The sequence below is a fragment of the Dromiciops gliroides genome, chromosome 4 (genome assembly GCF_019393635.1).
Source record: "Dromiciops gliroides isolate mDroGli1 chromosome 4, mDroGli1.pri, whole genome shotgun sequence".
In the NCBI taxonomy this organism is placed as follows: domain Eukaryota; kingdom Metazoa; phylum Chordata; class Mammalia; order Microbiotheria; family Microbiotheriidae; genus Dromiciops; species Dromiciops gliroides.
In genome coordinates this window covers 256,454,425-256,472,809 of record NC_057864.1, presented here as the reverse complement: position 1 = coordinate 256,472,809, position 18,385 = coordinate 256,454,425, and the positions used below count along the sequence as shown (strand labels likewise).

General features: G+C 43.0%; 1 protein-coding gene across 1 annotated transcript; it reads right to left on the bottom strand.

The window, feature by feature from the left end:
* Positions 1–1,079: 1,079 nt before the first annotated feature.
* LOC122726122 (H-2 class II histocompatibility antigen, E-S beta chain-like) lies at positions 1,080–12,664 on the bottom strand. Its single transcript, XM_043963645.1, has 6 exons — positions 12,565–12,664; positions 4,398–4,667; positions 2,389–2,670; positions 1,813–1,923; positions 1,320–1,343; positions 1,080–1,151 (listed from the first exon to the last, which is right to left on the bottom strand). The coding sequence occupies exons 1-6, from the start codon at positions 12,662–12,664 to the stop codon at positions 1,138–1,140; spliced, it is 801 nt and encodes a 266-aa protein (XP_043819580.1). The 3' UTR covers positions 1,080–1,137.
* Between the last annotated feature and the right edge of the window lie 5,721 nt (positions 12,665–18,385).

Below are 18,385 nucleotides of genomic sequence, written 5' to 3'. Positions count from 1 at the left end.
ATAGGAAGACTTAAGAGAACTGATGCAGAACACTGTAACCACAACCAGGGAATAAACAAACCCAAGGCTGCAAAATGGGGTAAGAATGATGCTGAATGTTATGTAATTATAGTTACTAAGCTTGGCCACAGAGATGAGAAATAAACTCTTCATGGCAAACACGGAGACACTATGGGTATGGATGGTTGCATATGGTGTTGGATAAACATGGTTAACGTGATGGTGATTTAGGGACTTATAAATAAATATGTTGTTGTGAGGGAAGGCCAATGTGAGTAGGGTATATATTAAATACTGAACATGATGCAAACACAAAAGGTTTTACTAAAACTTTAATTTTAAAAAGTGCAATGGAGGGGCAGCTAGGGGTACAGTGGATAGAGCACCGGCCTGGATTCAAGAGGACCTGAATTCAAATTCGGCCTCAGACACTTAACACTTACTAGCTGTGTGACCCTGGGCAAGTCACTTAACTCCAATTGCCTCACATAAAAAAAGTGCAATGGAAAGGCCCATGGCAGGCAAGCACAGGCTATAGCAATAGATCATCCAGGAAGAACTGAGCAGAAGGGACAGAAGCAAAGGCATCAGAGAGAGGGATGACCAGAGTGAGGAGGGCCCATCCCATGGGGAAAGGGAAGGACTCCTGGGCAGGAAGCCTGTGAGGCCAACTGGCATCTACATACTATCAGGACATGGACAGGAAGGCCACCAGTACGGTGGGAAATGGAGGGGCCTAGACAAGAGGCCATGTAAGGTGTGGATGGATTGCAATCTACACCTCTGGAGGCCTTTCACACACTGAGAGGTTACACAAATCCCTCTGTTCCCCAACCTTGTCTCCGTGTCACCAAGCACCAGGTGATTCTCACTCTTCTAATTATTGGGGTGAAGGCTCAGGAGACAAAAATGGATAAAACACAGGTACAGGAACATAGGAAGGAGGAGGGCAGGGGTCACTGAAGCTCTGTTGGGAAATGCCAAAGAGTCCAGACAGAGACCAAGGCACAGACAAGGAGTCCCTCGAAGGGGTCAGCAGGGCTAACCTCCTGGAGAGCTGGGCACAAGCAGGGGCCTCCAAACGTGGGAGGGAGGCTAAGGGGGAGGCAGCAGCTACAGGGGACACAGCCTCAGGGATCAGCTCAGGAGCCCTGCAGAGGACACAGAACAGTCATGTGAGAGTCTACATGTGGGTCTGAAGCCACAAGTAGAGCCACCTCTTTTCATTAAGGGCCCCAAGTCTCTCCTTAGCTTCAGGCCCCACTGGGCAGAAACTGTAGCTATGAAAACCCTGATCCACCTGGGGAGAAGGATCTTACCTGTTGGCTGTGAACCCCGATTTCCTGGGAAAGGAAGAGAAAAACAGACGTACAAGTACTTAAAAATCACAGAGTCACAGAAGCAAAGGGCACCAAAGTTCTGAGCACTGTCGGACAGGGGGCTCCTAACAGTGCTTAGACCAGTACCTGACCCCACAGAGGAAGCACTTCATCAATGCTCTATCCATCCATCTACAGCTGTGGGAGTGGGGGGGCAGAGGAGAATGGCAGGGGAAGGGGCTAAAGGCTGGAGTCTTAGACCCCTCCCAAGGCTGTCTCTACTAGTGAATATGGGATTCCCTCAGACCCCTGAGGCCTGGGATCTGGCCCCTTCACCACCTTCTATAAGTTCCAGGGTAGAAAGAGCTGAAGCCAGAGCCAGCCCAGTCCTTCCCCCCTGACCTGGGGCCAGATTTCTGGCACCATCCAACATCCTCCCTCCCCTGGAGATCATGGAGGGGAGGGGCCTCAGGGCCTCCCCAGAGTATCTCACCTTTCTGACTCCTCCTGTGGACAACAAGGCCAACCCCAAAGAAGATCAGCCCCAGTACGAGGCCCCCGACTCCACTCAGCATCTTGCTCTGGGCAGATCCAGACTGTGCTTCTGGGGACAAGAGACACCAAGGATCAAAACTTTCCCTCCAGGAGCCAGCCCTGGGGGGCAGACGGGTCTGAGGGGAGCTGAGAAGGGGCTAAATCCTATCTAAGAAGGGAAGGGTCAGACTTCAAAGGGCCTTCAGGGCTCAGCCAGTGAAGGCTCATCAGGGGACACTGACATCAATGTGTCTCACAGCCAGCTCCCCCACCCCAGGGCAAGGGGCCTAAAGCCTGATCACTGAGTCATAGAGGGGAGGCCAGCTCCCAGGCCTGGGGCCGGTGAGGAGCCTGATGAGGTTCTAGGTCTCCACAGCTCTTAGCTCAGAGAGGCCATTGGGGCCATGCTGGGAAAGGGGGGTAGCACCACATGGGGTTTGTATTAGCCCAGGACTGGACACACTCTGGGGGTCTCAGAGCTGGCTCCCTGTCCTGAGCAAGGAGAGAACTGGAGGCTGAGGGAGCTCTGGCTCACTCCAGTCCAAGGTGACAGGTCTCTGCAGGCTGGAGTGCTCCACGTGGCAGGTGTAGACATCCCCTCGCCTGGGGGTCATCTCCAGCATCACCAGGACCTGGTAGGTCCAGTCTCCATTGCTGATCAGGCCTGTGGACACAACCCCAGCTGTCTCCTCCTGCCCATTCAGGAGCCACCTGACCTCAATGTCCCCAGGGTAGAAACCAGTGACAGAGCAGACAAGCAGGTTGTGGTGTCCCAGGGGAGCCATCTTGGATGGATACACAGTCACCTCAGGCTCAACTGGAAGAAAGAAGAAGGATCCTGAGTGAGGGGGCCAGGGCAGGTCTTCCTAGTCCAGCCCCCACCTCTGTCACCTGATCCCTCACCAGGCTCAGGCCTCCCCTTCTCCCCAGAGCCTGAAATGGGCATGTTGGGGACATTTAAGCTCCCCCAAGACTAGAAATCTGAACTAGCAGGAAGCAGCCCCAGGAGCCCATGGGCAGAATGACCCCAGGTCAGCAGGATTCAGGGATGGGGGAAGAAATGGGCAGGCAAGTTTTCTCATTACAAGTGGATTCTTTATAATGAATTCTTTCCAAAAGCAGGTCACAGGTGTAGACAATGAACTATTTTTAGAAAGACTCTGAGCCCAAATATTGAGAGATGCCATCCATCCACTGAAGGAAGATTGACTCAGGGGCTTGTGAGGAATGTCTAGGCCCAGGAGAAACCTGAGCATCCTGACCCAGAGTCCAGGGGCCCTGGGAGAAGCAAAAAGATGTCTGGGTGCCTGGAGAAAGACAAGTTCAGTCATGAGGTCTCAGTTGTAGGAGTTTGTATCACCAGAGAAGGCTGGGAGGGGAGGGAGGGAGAGAATGGAGGAGATGGGAAGGAGCAGGGCATGGGAAGCCTCTGCTGAGCTTAGTTTCAGGGATAAAAAAGCAAGTTTTATTTAACATTTTAAAGGTTCTTGGCACCTGGGCACTGAGGACTTGGGGGATGAATTTCATATTAAGCATTTTGTTGCTGTTCAGTGCTTTTTCAGTCTTATCTGACTCCATGACCCTATTTGGGCTACTGGAGTGGTTTGCCATTTCCTTCTCCAGCTCAGTTTACAGAGGAGGAAACTGAGGCAAAGAGGGTGAATTGGCTTGCCCAGGGTCACACAATTATTAAGTGTCTGAGGCTGGATTTGAACTCAAGATCAGTCTTCCTGACTCCAGGCCTGGCACTGTATCCACTGCATGACCTAGCTGCTCATTAACAATTTCAGAATGTTATAAATCTGAACTTTGGTGAAGGGTTTTGGTTCTTCCCAATACAGTTTATCCCCTTTACAACTGGAGGAGGCAAAAATATCAGAATTTGACTGAAGGAAAAGGACTCCAGGCCCCCAGATCCCTGCTGGTAGAATAGGTTCCTCCCCCTCCCTCTCCAGCACATCTCCCCCCTCCCGCTGTCCCACCCTCTTTCCCCCTTTCATTCCCCTCTTTCTTCTCCCCTCTCTTCCCTCCCCTGGTCCACTCACCTCATCTCTAGTGTTTCTGCTCCTGATTCCTCCCCATCATCTCTGCAGTTCTCCTCCTCCTTCTCACTTCCCTCCCTCTTCTCCTTCTCATCACTCCTTCTTCCTGCCTCCCTCCATCCCCACCCCTCCCCTATTCTTCCTCCTTCCCCTTCATCCCCCTTTGTCCCCAAGCTCTCTCCTCTTCCCTGCTCCCCCATCTGGGTCCCCTTCCTCCTCTCTCCCATCCATCATCTCCCCCTCCCTTCATCTCCCTCCCTCCCCACTTGTCTCTCCCCTGCTCTGGGGGCCCCTTTCCCTGCACCTGCTCCTGTGCCTCCCCCTTCTCTCCTACCCACCTGCCCCCTCCCCTCTGTCTCCTCCCTCTGCACTCCCTTCCAGCCCCTCCTCTTCACTCCCTGCTCCGCCCCCTCTTCCACTCGCTCCTCTCTCACCCTGGGTCCCTGCTGGGCTCCCCTGGTCCCTGCCCCACCTCCATCCCTCCCAGGGGCCGCTCACTTACCGCTCCTGCGCACTAAGAAGGGCTCAAACACCACGTGGTTGTGCCTGCAGACAGTGTCCACCTGGGCCTGAAATTGCTCCAGTTCCTCCTTCTGGCTGTTCCTCTTCTCAGCACTGGGCCGCCCCAGCTCCGTCAGCGCCAAGAACTTCCCGACGTCGCTGTCGAAGCGCACGTGCTCCTCCCGGTTGTAGATGTACCTCACCACAAGCCGCACGCGCTCCGTCCCGTTCTCAAAGTGACACTCAAACTTCAACTGTTCAGTGAAGTGCTCTGAGGAGAGCCCCGGGGGCGGGTCAGCCGGGACGGACACCCCCGCCCTCCAATCACTGACCACAGGCTGGGCCTGACCAAGGAGAACGTGGCCAAGTCATGCTGCCCTTCCTGCACATGCTCAGCCCCACCCTTCTGAGGCCCAGAGAGGGCAGGTGACTTTTCTGAGGTCACACAGCACAGACCGGGGATGGAGGAAGGACTAGAACCCAGTATTCAGACTCCTACTGTCTCCTGCGTCACAGCTGCCTCTCAACTGCCTCTCAACTACACCCAGCCTGGTGCAAACACTCCAGGAAATGTTACCCAACAACTACCCCAAGTCCTGCTCACCCAAATTCAACCCACTCTCTGATCATCATCCCTCCAGTGCACCTTTGTATCCCCCTCTCCAGCCCCTCTGCAGAGACCCGGGCGGGGACGGACCCCACCACACTCCCATGACCCTAGAGGCCACACCCCCTTGGATCAGGGACAATGATCCAATTGGTGTCACCCTCGGATTCTGCTGGGCTCTGTCTGGCTCTGCTCAGGATCCCTGTGACTGCTGGTCCAGGGCTCCCTCCCTGGGTCACCCTTCTGGGCATGTCCTACATCCTCCTCCTCCTCCTCCTGGAATGGAAGCTCCTCCAGGGCAGGGAATGACTGATTTTATATGTAATCTAGCGCCCAGCACAGGGCCTGGCACAGAGTAAGCACTTAGGAGGCTTCCTGACTGATTGATATAATTGATTGATATAGGGGCAGATAGGTGGCGCAGTGGATAGAGCACCGGCCCTGGAGTCAGGAGTACCTGAGTTCAAATCCGGCCTTGGACACTTAACACTAACTAGCTGTGTGACCCTGGGCAAGTCACTTAACCCCAATTGCCTCACTAAAAATAATAATGATGATGATTGATTGATATAATTGATTGACTGTGAAAAGTTCCCTTATTGAGGGAGGACCCTTCCCCACTTGTGGTGGCTGGGGGGAATTGGGTGAGGGGTGGCTGCAGATCTCTCAAGCCATCTTTATCCTCCTCAGGCCACAAAGGCAGCAGCCACACCTAATCTTATCTCCCCAGGGGTGGGGGAGACTGGAATAAAGGGTGGTGGTCCTGGGGCTAGCTCAGTCCGGATCTGGTGCCACTCATTTCTTTAGGTATGTCTGTCCTTTGTTTAGTTTCTCGAGGAGAAGATTCCTTGATCTCCCCATACAACTTCTGGGGTGGCCTGGGCCCATAACAACTTGATTCTCCAGTCCCCCAATAGAGTATATCCTATTTCTCTATTTTCTTTATAGACAAATATCTCTAAATAGTTACCTGTATCTACAATTCTCTTTATTAAAACTCCAAGTTTATAACACTACTAACATCTAAGTTTCTAAACACCTAAGCTTATAACACTACTCTGGAATGAATGAAAAAAGATTTACTAATTGCCAACTATGTGCTAAGTATAGGGAATACAAATACAAAAGTAAATACAGGAAGAAGGAAAGAATATTCATAGCACTGTGCTGGCCAGGGAGGGACACTTTGGGCTGAAGGTGGTGAGTTGGGGTACAGGGGAGTAGATGGACACAGCTCATCCAGGAACAATGGAAAAGTAGATTTAATCACAGTTTTCTTGGATCCAGATTTTTCTTTGAGGATGGGAGTGAGGGAGAAGGAGCTGTGATGAAAGGTTAGGGTGCATCTCTGGAAGAGGTTGGGAAGGGGGTTGCTGAGAAAGTTGCTGCAGAAAGGGGAATTAAATGAAACATGAGAGGAATTTTTCTTAAATAGTACTCAAGTTTTGGGGCAGCTAGGTGGTGCACTACATAGAGCACTGGGTTTTGGAATCCAGAGGACCTGAGTTCACATATGGTCTCAGAAACTTATTAGTTGTGTGACCCTGGTCCAAGTCACTTAACCCTGTTTTCCTCTGTTTCTCATCTGTAAAATGAGCTGGAGAAAGAAATGACAGATCATTCCAGTATCTCTGCCAAGAAAACGTCTCAAATTGTCTACATGTGAGGGAAGATGAATTGGTATCAAGAACAAAAAGCATTCCTGGAAGAGCACAAAAAGGATTTTCAAAATCAATTGAGAGAGGTAGAAGAAAAAATGGGGAGAGAAATGAAAGAAACACAAGAAAATTATGAAAAAAAGAATCAGCAGCTTGGGAAAGGAAGCACAAAAATTGACTGAAGAAAACAATTCCTTAAAAAATTCATTTGGCCAAAATGGAAAAAAAGGTGTGTAATCGCACTGAAGAAAACAATGCCTTAAAAATTAAAATTGGGCATTGGAAGATAATGACTCCATGCAACACCAGGAATCAGTCAAGAAGAATCAAAAGAATGAAAAAATAGAAGAAAATATGAAATACCTCATTGGAAAGACAACTGACCTGGAAAACAGATCCATGAAAGGCAATTTGAGAATCATTGGACTGCCTGAAAGCCATGATCAGAAAAAGAGTCTAGACACCATATTCCAGGAATTTATTAAGGAGAACTGCCCTCATATTATAGAATCAGAGGATAAAATCATCATTGAAAGAATCCACCAATCACCTCTTCAAAGAGACCCCAAATGAAAACTCCAAGGAATATTGTAGCCAAATTCCAGAATTATCAGGTGAAGGAGAAAATACTCCAAGCAGCCAGAAAGAAGCAATTTAAATATCATGGAGCCACAGTCAAGATTGCATGGGGACCTGGCAGCTTCAACATTAAGGATCACAAGGCTTGTAATATTATATTCCGGAAGGCAAAAGAGCTTGGATTGCAGCCAAGAATCTATTACCCAGCAAAACTGAGCATTCTCTTTTTGGGGAAAAGATGGACATTCAATAAAATTGGGGGACTTTCAAGGTTTCCTGATGAAAAGATCAGAACAGTATAGAAAATTCAATCTTAACATACAAGACTCAAGAGAAGTTTAAAAAGGTAAACAGGGGGAAAAAAAAGTTACTCAATAAGCTTAAACTATATACATCCCTACACGGGAAGATACTTAAAACTCTTGAGAACTGTATATGTATTTGGGCAGACAGAAGGATTATACACAGAGGGTATAAATATAAATTGTCTTTGATGTGATGATATAAAGAAAATTAAGGGGTTGAGTTTATGGGGAGAAGAGGAAAGGGGAGGTGAATGGGGTGAATTACATCATATGAAGAGGTAAAAAAACCTATTACAATAGAGGAAAAGAACCTACTCTCACTAGATTGATTCAAAGAGGGAATAACATATATATATTAATTTGGATAAAGAAACTTAGCTTATTCTTTAGGGAAGTAAAAGGGGAAGGGGAAATGGAGGGACTGATAGAAGGGAGGGTAGAAGCAAGGGAGGAAAGGGTAAAGAAAAGGGAGGGGAGTGATAAAAAGGGAAGGAAGAATGGGGAGGCAGGGGTAAGAAGCAAAACGTTGATGAGGAGGAATAGGGTGAAAGAATGGGGGGAAATACAAAGGGGATAAATAGAATGGAGGCGAACAGACAGTAATAATAACTGTGAATGTGAATGGGATGAACTCTGCCATAAAACGGAAGCAAATTGCAGAGTGGATTAAAAACCGGAATCCTACAATATGCTGTTTAAAAGAAACACATTTATATATATATGTGTGTGTGTGTGTGTATATATCTATATGTATATGTATATAGATATAGATATATAGATATAACCTATATCAGATTACCTGCTGTCTAGGGGAGGGGGGAGGGAGGGGAGGGAGGGAGAAAAATCTGAAATTGTAAAGCTTGTATAAACAAAAGTTGAGAACTATCTTTACATGTAACGGAAAAAAAATAAAATACCTTATATGTAAAAAAAAAAAAAGAAACACATTTGAAGCAGAGAGATACACACAGAGTAAAGGTAAAAGGCTGGAGTAGAATATATTATGCTTCAGCTAAAGTCAAAAAAGCAGGGGTAGCAATCCTTATCTCAGACAAAGCACAGGCAAAAATAGATCTCATTAAAAGAGATAAGGAAGGAAACTACATCTTGCTAAAAGGTACTATAGATAGTGAAGTAATATCAATATTAAACATGTATGCTCCAAGTGGCATAGCATCCAAATTCTTAGAGGAGAAGTTAAATGATTTACAAGAGGAAATAGACAATAAAACTATACTAGTGGGGGATCTGAATCTTCCCCTCTCAGAATTAGATAAATCTAGCCACAAAATAAATAAGAAAGAAGTGAAAGAGGTGAATAGAATGTTAGAAAAGTTAGACATGATAGATGTCTGGAGAAAATTGAATGGAGATAGAAAGGAATATACCTTTTTCTCAGCAGTACATGGCACATTTTCAAAAATTCACCATGTATTAGGGCATAAAAATCTCATAGTCAAATGCAGAAAGGCAGAAATAGTAAATGCACCCTTTTCAGATCATGATGCAATAAACATTACATGTAATAAAGAGTCATGGAAAGGTGGACTGAAAATTAATTAGAAACTAAATAATTTCATTCTAAAGAATGAGTGGGTCAAACAACAAATCATAGAAACAATCAATAACTATATCCAAGATAATGACAACAATGAGACAACATACCAAAATCTATTGGATACAGCCAAAGCAGTGCTTAGGGGAAATTTTATATCTCTAACTGCTTACATCAATAAAAGAGAAAGAGGAGATCAATGAATTGGGCATGCAACTTAAAAAGACAGAAAAAGAACAAATTAAAAATCCTAATTCAGTATTTGACAAAAACTGCTGGGAAAACTGGAAGATAGTATGGCAGAAATTAGGCATAGACCAACATCTTACACCTTATACTAAAATAAGGTCAAAATGGGTACATGATTTAGACATAAAAGGTGATACCATAGGTAATCTAGAAGAGGAAGGAATAGTCTACCTTTCAGATCTTTGGAAAGGAGAACAATTTATGACGAAACAAGGGATAGAGAATATTATGAAATGCAAAATGGATGATTTTGATTACATTAAATTAAAAAGTTGTTGTACAAACAGAAGCAATGCATCCAAAATTAGAAGGGAGGCAGAAAGCTGGGAAACAATCTTTATGGCTAGTTGTTCTGATTAAGGCCTCATTTCTAAATATATAGGGAACTAAATCAAATTTATATGAATCCAAGTCATTCCCAACTTGAGAAATGGTCAAAGGATATGAACAGGCAGTTTTCTGATGCAGAAATGAAAGCTATCTATTGCCATATGAAAAAATGCTCTAAATCATTATTGTTTAGAGAGATGCAAATTAAAACAAATCTGAGGTACCACCTCACACCTATCAAATTGGTTAATATGACAAAAAAGGAAAATAATAAATGTTGCTGAAGCTGTGGAAAAATTGGAACATGAATGCATTGCTGGTGGAGCTGTGAACTGATCCAACCATTCTGGAGAGCAATTTGGAATTATGCCCAAAGGGCGATAAAGCTGTGCATACCCTTTTACCCAGCAATACCACTTTTGGGTCTTTTTCCCAAAGACATCATAAAAAAAGGGAAAATGATCCATATGTACAAAAATAATTATAGCTGTTCTTTTTGTGGTGGCAAGGAATTAGAAATTCTGGGGCTGCCCATCAATTGGGGAATGGCTGAACAAGTTGTGGTATAAGAATGTAATGGAATTCTATTGTGCTCTAAGAAATGATGAGCAAGAGGAGTTCAGAGAAACCTGGAAGGACTTGCATGAACCGATAATTAGTGAGATGAGCACAACCAAAAGAACATTGTACACAGTATCATCAACATTATGTGTTGATCAACTTTGATAGACTAGATTCTTCTCACCAATACAATGGTACAAGAAAGTTCCAAAGGACTCATGATGGAAAACCTCTCCAAATCCAGGAAAAAAAAAAACAACTGTGGAATATGGATGCTGATTGAATCATACTATTTCTTTTTTTTTTTTGGTGCTATTCTTTCTCTTTTTTGAGGTTTTCCCTTTTTGCTCTGATTCTTCTCTTATAACATGACTAATGAAGAAATATGTTTAATGTGATTGTACACATATAACCTATATCAGATTACCTGCTGTCTTGGGCGGGGGAGGGAGGGAGGGGAGGGAAGGGAGGGAGGGGAAAAATTTGAAATTGGAAATCTTATAAAGTCAAATGTTGAAAACCACCTCTACATGTAACTGGAAAATAATAAAATATAAAATAATTAAAAAAATAAAAAAATAAATATTTATCAATTAATGCTGAAAAAAAAGTATTTTGCTTTCTACTGCCCCTCCCCCAATCTGCCCTTCCTTCCTTCACCTCTCCCCCCCATCTCCTTCCCTTCCCACTTTCCCTCAGGGCACAATATATTACCATACCCACTTGAGTGTTTATGTTATTCTCTTTTTGAGCCAATTCTGATGAAAGCAAGGCTCACTCACTCCCCCACTCCTTCCCCATCTTCCCCTCCCCTCCATAAGCTTTTTCCTTGTTCCTTTTATATGAGCTACTTTAGACCCTTCCACCTCTCCCTTTCCCTTTCTTCCAGTGCATTCCTCTTACCCCTTAACTTTATTTTACAGATGTCATCATGGGTCAGCTAGGTGACACAGTAGACAAAGCACCAGTCCTGGACCCGGGAGGCCCCAAGACCAAATCCAGCCCCAGACATAAGCCACCCCACCCATTTGTCCCACAAAAAACAAGAATAAATGCTTTACAGATATCATCCCTTCATATTCAAATCACATCTGTGCCCTCAGTCTAAATATAGTCCTTTCAGCTGCCCAATACTGAGAAAGTTCTTATGAGTTGGGAATATTATCTTCTCATGTAAGAATTTAAACAGTTTAACCTTTCAACGTTCCTCATGATTTCTTTTTCCTGTTTACCTTTTTATGCTTTTCTAGGGTCTTGTATTTGAAAGTCAAATTTTCTATCAGTTCAGGTCTTTTCATCACAAATAACTGAAAATAACCAAAAGTCCTCTTTTTCATAGAAGTCCCATTTTTCCCCTGAAAGTTTATAATAAGTTTTGTTGGGTCAGTGATTTTAGATTATAGTCCTAGTTCCTTTGCCCTCCAGAATATCATATTCCATGCCTTCCAGTCCTTTAATATAGAAGCTGTTAGATCTTGTGTTATCCTGACTGTGGCTCAAATGGATCTTTCTAATGCACAGATGTGAGCATGTCACTCACCTGCTCAATAACCTCCTGTAACTGCTCATCAATCCTAGCATCAAATACAAAAATCCACTTGGCCTTCAAAGCCCCTCACAACCTGACCCCTCCTGCCTTTTCAGGCTTATTATCCCTGACTCCTCTCTGCCCCACACATGTACTCTGTGATGCAGAAAAACTGCTTCCCTGAAGTCCCACCTACTTGATGCTCCATCTCCCAGCTCTGGGCACTTTCTCTTGTTGGCCCCTATGTCTGTAATGCTCTCCCTAACCATCCCTGCCTTCTGACTTTCCTGGCTTCCTTCATGTCCCAGCTAAAATCCATCTTCTATAAGAAGCCATTCCCAACCCCCCTTAATTCTAGTGCTTTCCTTCTGTTGGTTATTTCCAAATTATCCTGTGTGTGTGTGTGTGTATAGTTTGTACAAAATTGTTTTCATATTATCTACCCCATTAGACCATGAGCTTCTTAATAATTAGGAATTGTCTTATGCCTTTCTTTCTTATGCCTTAGGAGTAATTAGCAATGCCTGGCAGACAGTAGGTGATTAATAACTGCTCATTGACAAACTGTCTAGAGGTTTCACTTCTTGTGAATAAAGTCCCTGAACCCTGAGGAAAAGGAAGCAAGGGCCAAAGGAAGAGTTGTTTGGGATAGTAGCCTGAAATCCACTTTCACCTGCTGCTCATTTCTCTGAGGACCATCCTGTCCAAAGCCCTTCCTTTGGTCTGGACCTAGAGAGGAGAGTGCTCCCCTTGGCCCCCACCGGGGCTCTCTGGTAAGCTCCTGCTCTGTACTTACCTGGGGTCTGTCTGACTGCAGCCACCTGGGAATTCAGCAAGAGCAGGGTCACAGCCAGAACTTCTATCCAGATACCTTTGGGGAGCAAGACATACACCATCCTGGAGCCAAGAAGAGGATAAGGGACACAGAGGGAGATAACAGCCAGGATGATCCTCCCTTATTGAGAACTGCCCCCCACATCTCCCAAACTAATTTATAGACTCAGTTGTCTGTCACATGGTTGGGCAACCTGAGAGTTGAGAGAGCCAATTAGCATTAGGGATGAAGTGCATCATTAGTTCCCAGACAGAGGTTCCTTTTGCAGGATCTGTTCTACTAGTTAAATATTTTTCTGCTGGAAAAAAAATGGTCACAGAAATCCTAGAATCTCAGGGAAGGAAGAAGCCCAGAGGTCATCTCTTGCCTGGATTATTCCAAAAGCCAAATGTTAGGGCACTGAAGCTCAGCTGCTAGTGCAGATCAATTGAAAGTCTTCACTACTATAGTGAGACCCATAGAACTACAGAAGGACAAATGCATTGTTTTAAAAAGGGAAGATAGAGAGTCTGCAATCTGTGGTTCAATGAATTTTACTTTTGATCCCCAGAAAAAATTTAAAACTCACCATATAAGATACGGTTTGTGAGCATTTTGAAAGGGAAGAGTGATCGTATAAAAGCCACCAAGGCTTCATCAAAAACAGGTCATACCAGTCAAACCTTCCTTTTTTGACACTGTAGCTGAACTGAGAGATCAGGAGAATGTTGCAGATGTATTTAACCTGGATTCCAGCAAAGAATATGACAGTCTCCCTTGCTACCCTTAGGGAGATGTATGGATATGGACTACATGATAATGTTAACTGGATATGAAAAATGCTTGAATGGCTGGGGCCTAAAGATTGGTCCATAATGGGTAAATGTCAGATCAGAGTATGTTCCCTAATAGAGTATGCCAGGGATCTGTCCCTGGTCCTTTTCTTTCAACATTATTATCAGTGTTTTGCATGAAGACATAGAAGGCATGCAAAGTGAATTTTCAGATGACTTGAAACAGGGGACACATAGATAATATATTGGGTGACAGAGCCAGAATCCAAAAAGATATTGACAAGTCAGAATCATGGAGAATTGACATTCAATTTAATAGAAATAAATGGAAAGTTCCACACTTGGGCCAAAAAAAGCCACTTTATCAGTTGGAATGACTTTATGTGATGAAGAAACACCATAATAATAGCATTTATAGATTTAAAGTTTGCAAAGTGCTTTATAAATGTTATCTTATTTATTACTCTTCTGGCTCTTGGTTGATACAAAGAATGTGCTAAGTACAAAGGTGCCCACTTGGATCATAGACTTACCTCAATGGCTTCAGAGCCTTTAGGAGCATTATTCAGAGAGAAGCATGAACAGGAAACTCCAGGGTGTTAATGAAGAAAGACTTTGGAATGGCATATATATATGGAAGAGTAGCCCTATCTTGTCTTTGTACTTGCTTGAAATTCCAGAGACTGCTAAGAATAGACTTTCTTTGAGGGAGATTGTTTGAGCTCATTACTTGTTTGAACTGAAAACTTAACTTACTCCCAGATGAAGAGCTCATTTACTTTTGTGTATTTATGTCATATTCTAATCTGACACCTCTGATTCCTGTTTTGCTGTTTTTCTTGGATAAGTGGGTTCATTCACTATTTGCTATTTATTATGGTCTTTTGTTAAACAGCATTTTTAGGGAAAGGAACCAAGCAGAGGGATGTAAGCTTGGGACTTACCCTCCCCCTTTGAAAGTTATGAGGAACCAACCATTATGGAGAGCAATTTGAAATTATGCCCTGAGGGCTATAAAACTGTTATACACTTTGATTCAGCAATACCACCGCTAAGTCTATCCCAAAGATATTCAAAAAAGAGTGGGGGAGGACCTAAATATTTATTATAATAAATATTTGTTACAAAAATACTTATAGAAGCTCTTTTTGTGGTGGCTAAGATTAGAAAACAAACATATGCCCATTAATTGGGGAATGGCTAAATAAGCTGTGTATATGATTGTGATGGAATATTATTGTGCTATAAGAACTGATGAGCAGAATTATTTCAGAAAAACCTGGAAAGTCTTACATGAACTGAAGCAAAGTGAAATAAGCAGAACCAGAACATTGTACACAGTAATAGCAGCATTGCATAATGATTAAATATGAATGACTTAACTATTCTCAGTAGTACAATAATCCAAGGCAGTCCCAAAGGACTCTGATAAAGCATAGGATCTGCCTGCTGAGAAAGAATTGATAATGTCTGAATACAGACTAAAGTATGCTATTTCTCACTTTCTTTCATTTTTTTTTACAATTCTAATCTTCTTATACAAAATGACTACAATGGAAATGTTTTACATGACTGCCAACATTTTAAACTATATCAGATTGCTTACCATCTCAGGGATGGGGAGGGGAAGAATAGAGAGAGAGGAGGATAGAATTTATAACTCAAAAGGTTTTTTTTTTAATGTTTAACATAATGGGGGAAAATATTTTTGTTAAATAAAAGTAATTAGGAAAGCAGCTTTTGTTGTGAAGCTGTCATTCTCTAGTCCACAAATATTTGGAGGGGATAGTAGCACCAATTGTGTGATAAGGAATGACAAGGAGAGAGAGAGAGAGAGAGAGAGAGAGAGAGAGAGAGAGAGAGAGATTGAAATCTCACCCAGAGACAGACAATTGTCAGAAGTCTCTGGAATTTTCACTAAGTTCAAGGAAAGCATGGATCCAGTTTCCCATGCCTGTCTGTCATTCCAAAAATTTTTCTCCAGCACCTCTCTGATGTCCTCTGTCCATATGTCTCTCAGGATAATATCTCCAAAGTCTCTGAAACTAAATGAAGTAAGGCCCTTACACAGTTATGCAACATTATACTCAGTATTCTTTCCAGTAATCAGGAGTCACATATCCCTCTCCATAAGCAGCATGCAGCACAAAGCTGTCCCTCCCACACTTCTCTTTTCATGTTCATTGAAAGCTTCTTCTACCTGGGTGGGAGCCAGGTCACAATTATTATTACTGGAGTGTGCAGCAAGATCTAATATAGGGATGAACTCACCCATTAAATGGAAGGAGACAGCAAAATGGATTAAAAATCAAAATCATTCCAATATGCTGTTTACAAGAAACACATTTGAAGAAGAGAGATGCACATAGGGTAAAGTTGGGAGGCAAGAAGAAAATCTATTATGCTTCAGCTGAAGCAAAGGAACTAGGGGTAGATGTCATGCCTTCTAACAAAGCAAAAGCAAAAAGTAGATATAATTAAAAGAGACAAAGAAAGAATTTATATCTTGCTGAAAGGTACCATGGACCATGAAGTCATATCAATACTTAACATATATGTACCAAATGGTATAACATCTAACTTTTTGAAGGAGAAGTTGAAAGAGTTACAGGAGGAAAGAGATAATAAAACTATACTAGTGGGGGACCTTAACCTTCCTTTCTCAGAACTGGATAAATCTAAACTAAAAAATAAATGTTAGTGAAATAAATAGAATTCTGGACAAGTTAGATATGATAGATCTTTGGACAATATTGAATGGGAGCGGAAAGGAATAAATCTTTTCCTCAGCAGTAGAAAACACACCTACACGAAAAATTGATTAGATATTAGGACATAAAAACCTCACAATCAAATGCAAAAAAAAACCCCAGAAATAGTAAACACATAATGTTTAGATCATAATGCAATAAAAATTACATTCAATAATGGGGCAACGGAAAGATAGAATAAAATTAATTGGATACTAAATAATCTAATCCTAAAATATAAGTGGGTCAAAGAACAAATCATAGAAACAATCTATAATTTCATTAAAGAAAATGACAACAATGAGACAATGCATCAAAATTTATGGGATGCAGTCAAAGGAGTACTTAGGGGAAATATATATCTCTAATAGCTTACATCAATAAAATAGAAAAAAAAAACAGATAACTGAATTAGGCATGCAGCTAAAAAAAAACTAAAAAATGAACAAATTAAAAGTCCCCAATTAGACACCAAATTGGAAATCCTAAAAATCAAAGGAGAGATTAATAAAATTGAAAGTAAGAAAACTATTGAACTAATAAATAAAACAAGATCTAATGAGGGATGAGGAAACACAATACAAGGAGTGCTGGGGACAGAATTCCAAGCTTCATTGTCTCTTAGAAGTCCATAACTAATGCTAGGGTCTCTTCTGGCTAAAAGCCTATAATTAGGTTTCAGAACAGAAAAATCTGAGAAAATCTATGCTGAGACCTGCCTCAATCATGTGTCCTTTTAATGAAACATCTCTGCTTGAGGTCTTAAATGAGGAAGAGAAAGATCTGATGTAGGGAAGAGGGAAGAGTGTTTAATATGGCCTCTCTCAGTAGGAAGAATGTTATGAGTCTTTGCTGATAGTTATATGAATGTATACTCATGTCCTTTTCTCTCACCCTACTCTATTTATGCATGCCCCACTCCATCTTTCTTAACTCCTCCCCCAAGCCTTATCTCTCAGTGTCCTGGGGCCAATCTACAAAGCCTTGAACCCCAGTTAGGAAGGAAAGAACAAAGTAGTTTTCATTCAATTGAAAGGAAGGGCTGTTGGATTCTATGCTTCCTGGAGTAGGGGAGAAAGTTGCAGATTGCAGAACAAGCTTTGAGGAAGCTGTTTGGGGAAACCCCTCCAGTTTTATAAGGATACTGTTGTAGCCAGTGGGAGTAGTGTAATGTGTATCATCTTCTGTTTCCAGCATATGAAGCCTAGCAATAGGTCTGGTCTAAGGCATTAGAAAAATCATCAGTGTAGAAAGAAGGTATTTGGGGTAGTTGATTAGGGGAGACAGAGAGAGAAAGACAGACAGAGACAGAGATGGAGACAGAGACAAACAAACAGAGACAAAGACAGACACAGACACAGAGCCTGTACGGAGAGACCTGGAAAACAGAGAGCTTGGGATATGAGAGGGATCGGGAGCAGTGCAGAATCAGAAGTTACATATGTATAAAACAAAGTATAGACTAGAGATAACGAGAGATGGGGAAAACTGGGGGCACAATATCTGCATTACTCTGGTCAGCTCCAAGGGCAGGATGTGACTATAACATGGCCAGCTCCTAGTTGGCTGACTGTACGCCAGTGCTTGTGACTGAGCTAATGAAAAGTGTAAGAAGGATGAGGGGGCAGCTAGGTGGAGCAATGGATAAAGCACTGGCCCTGGATTCAGGAGAACCTGAGTTCAAATCCCTCCTGGGACACTTGACACTTACTAGCTGTATGACTCTGGGCAAGTCACTTAATCTTCATTGCCTCGCTTAAAAAAAAAAAAAAAAAAAAAAAAAAGGATGAGTCCATGCTCAGGCCTGCTCAGTCATGAGAGAGAGCTGGGTCTGCAGCCTAGCTTGTAGCAGTAACAGCAGCAGAATTAGCCATAGATTTACTACATGATGGGGTTCAACGACTCAGTGAGTCAGTGTCACTTATCACTATGGTGACTAAGGACTGAGGACAAAGATGGGCAAATTCTGACCGAGGAGTGGCCTTGAGGACAGAAAAAGAAGTCCAAAACATATCAAGAGCATGATATCATTCTATCCCAGTGACAAATTGAAGGAGTCTCATGCCCATTGCAAGCTTTACCCAAAGACCTGACATTCTTAATAGCTTCTGATGCCCATTTGGTCCTGGGCACTTTCTTCCAATTTCTCTTCTCATCTCTTGCCTTTTATGCTCCCTCTAGACCTATAGAAAATCCTTGTCTCTCCACAACTTCATGTTCCTCCCAGAATCAGCCCCTATTTTCCAAGTCCCCAGTTCT

Coding starts and splice junctions, on each gene's coding strand:
- LOC122726122 (XM_043963645.1), bottom strand. CDS start 12,664: ATGGTGTATGTCTTGCTCCCCAAAGGTATCTGGATAGAAGTTCTGGCT. Junction 4,668..12,564: donor TGCAGTCAGACAGACCCCAG/GTAAGTACAGAG, acceptor GGCTCTCCTCAG/AGCACTTCACTGAACAGTTG. Junction 1,924..2,388: donor ACCTGTCACCTTGGACTGGA/GTGAGCCAGAGC, acceptor TCTTGTCCCCAG/AAGCACAGTCTGGATCTGCC.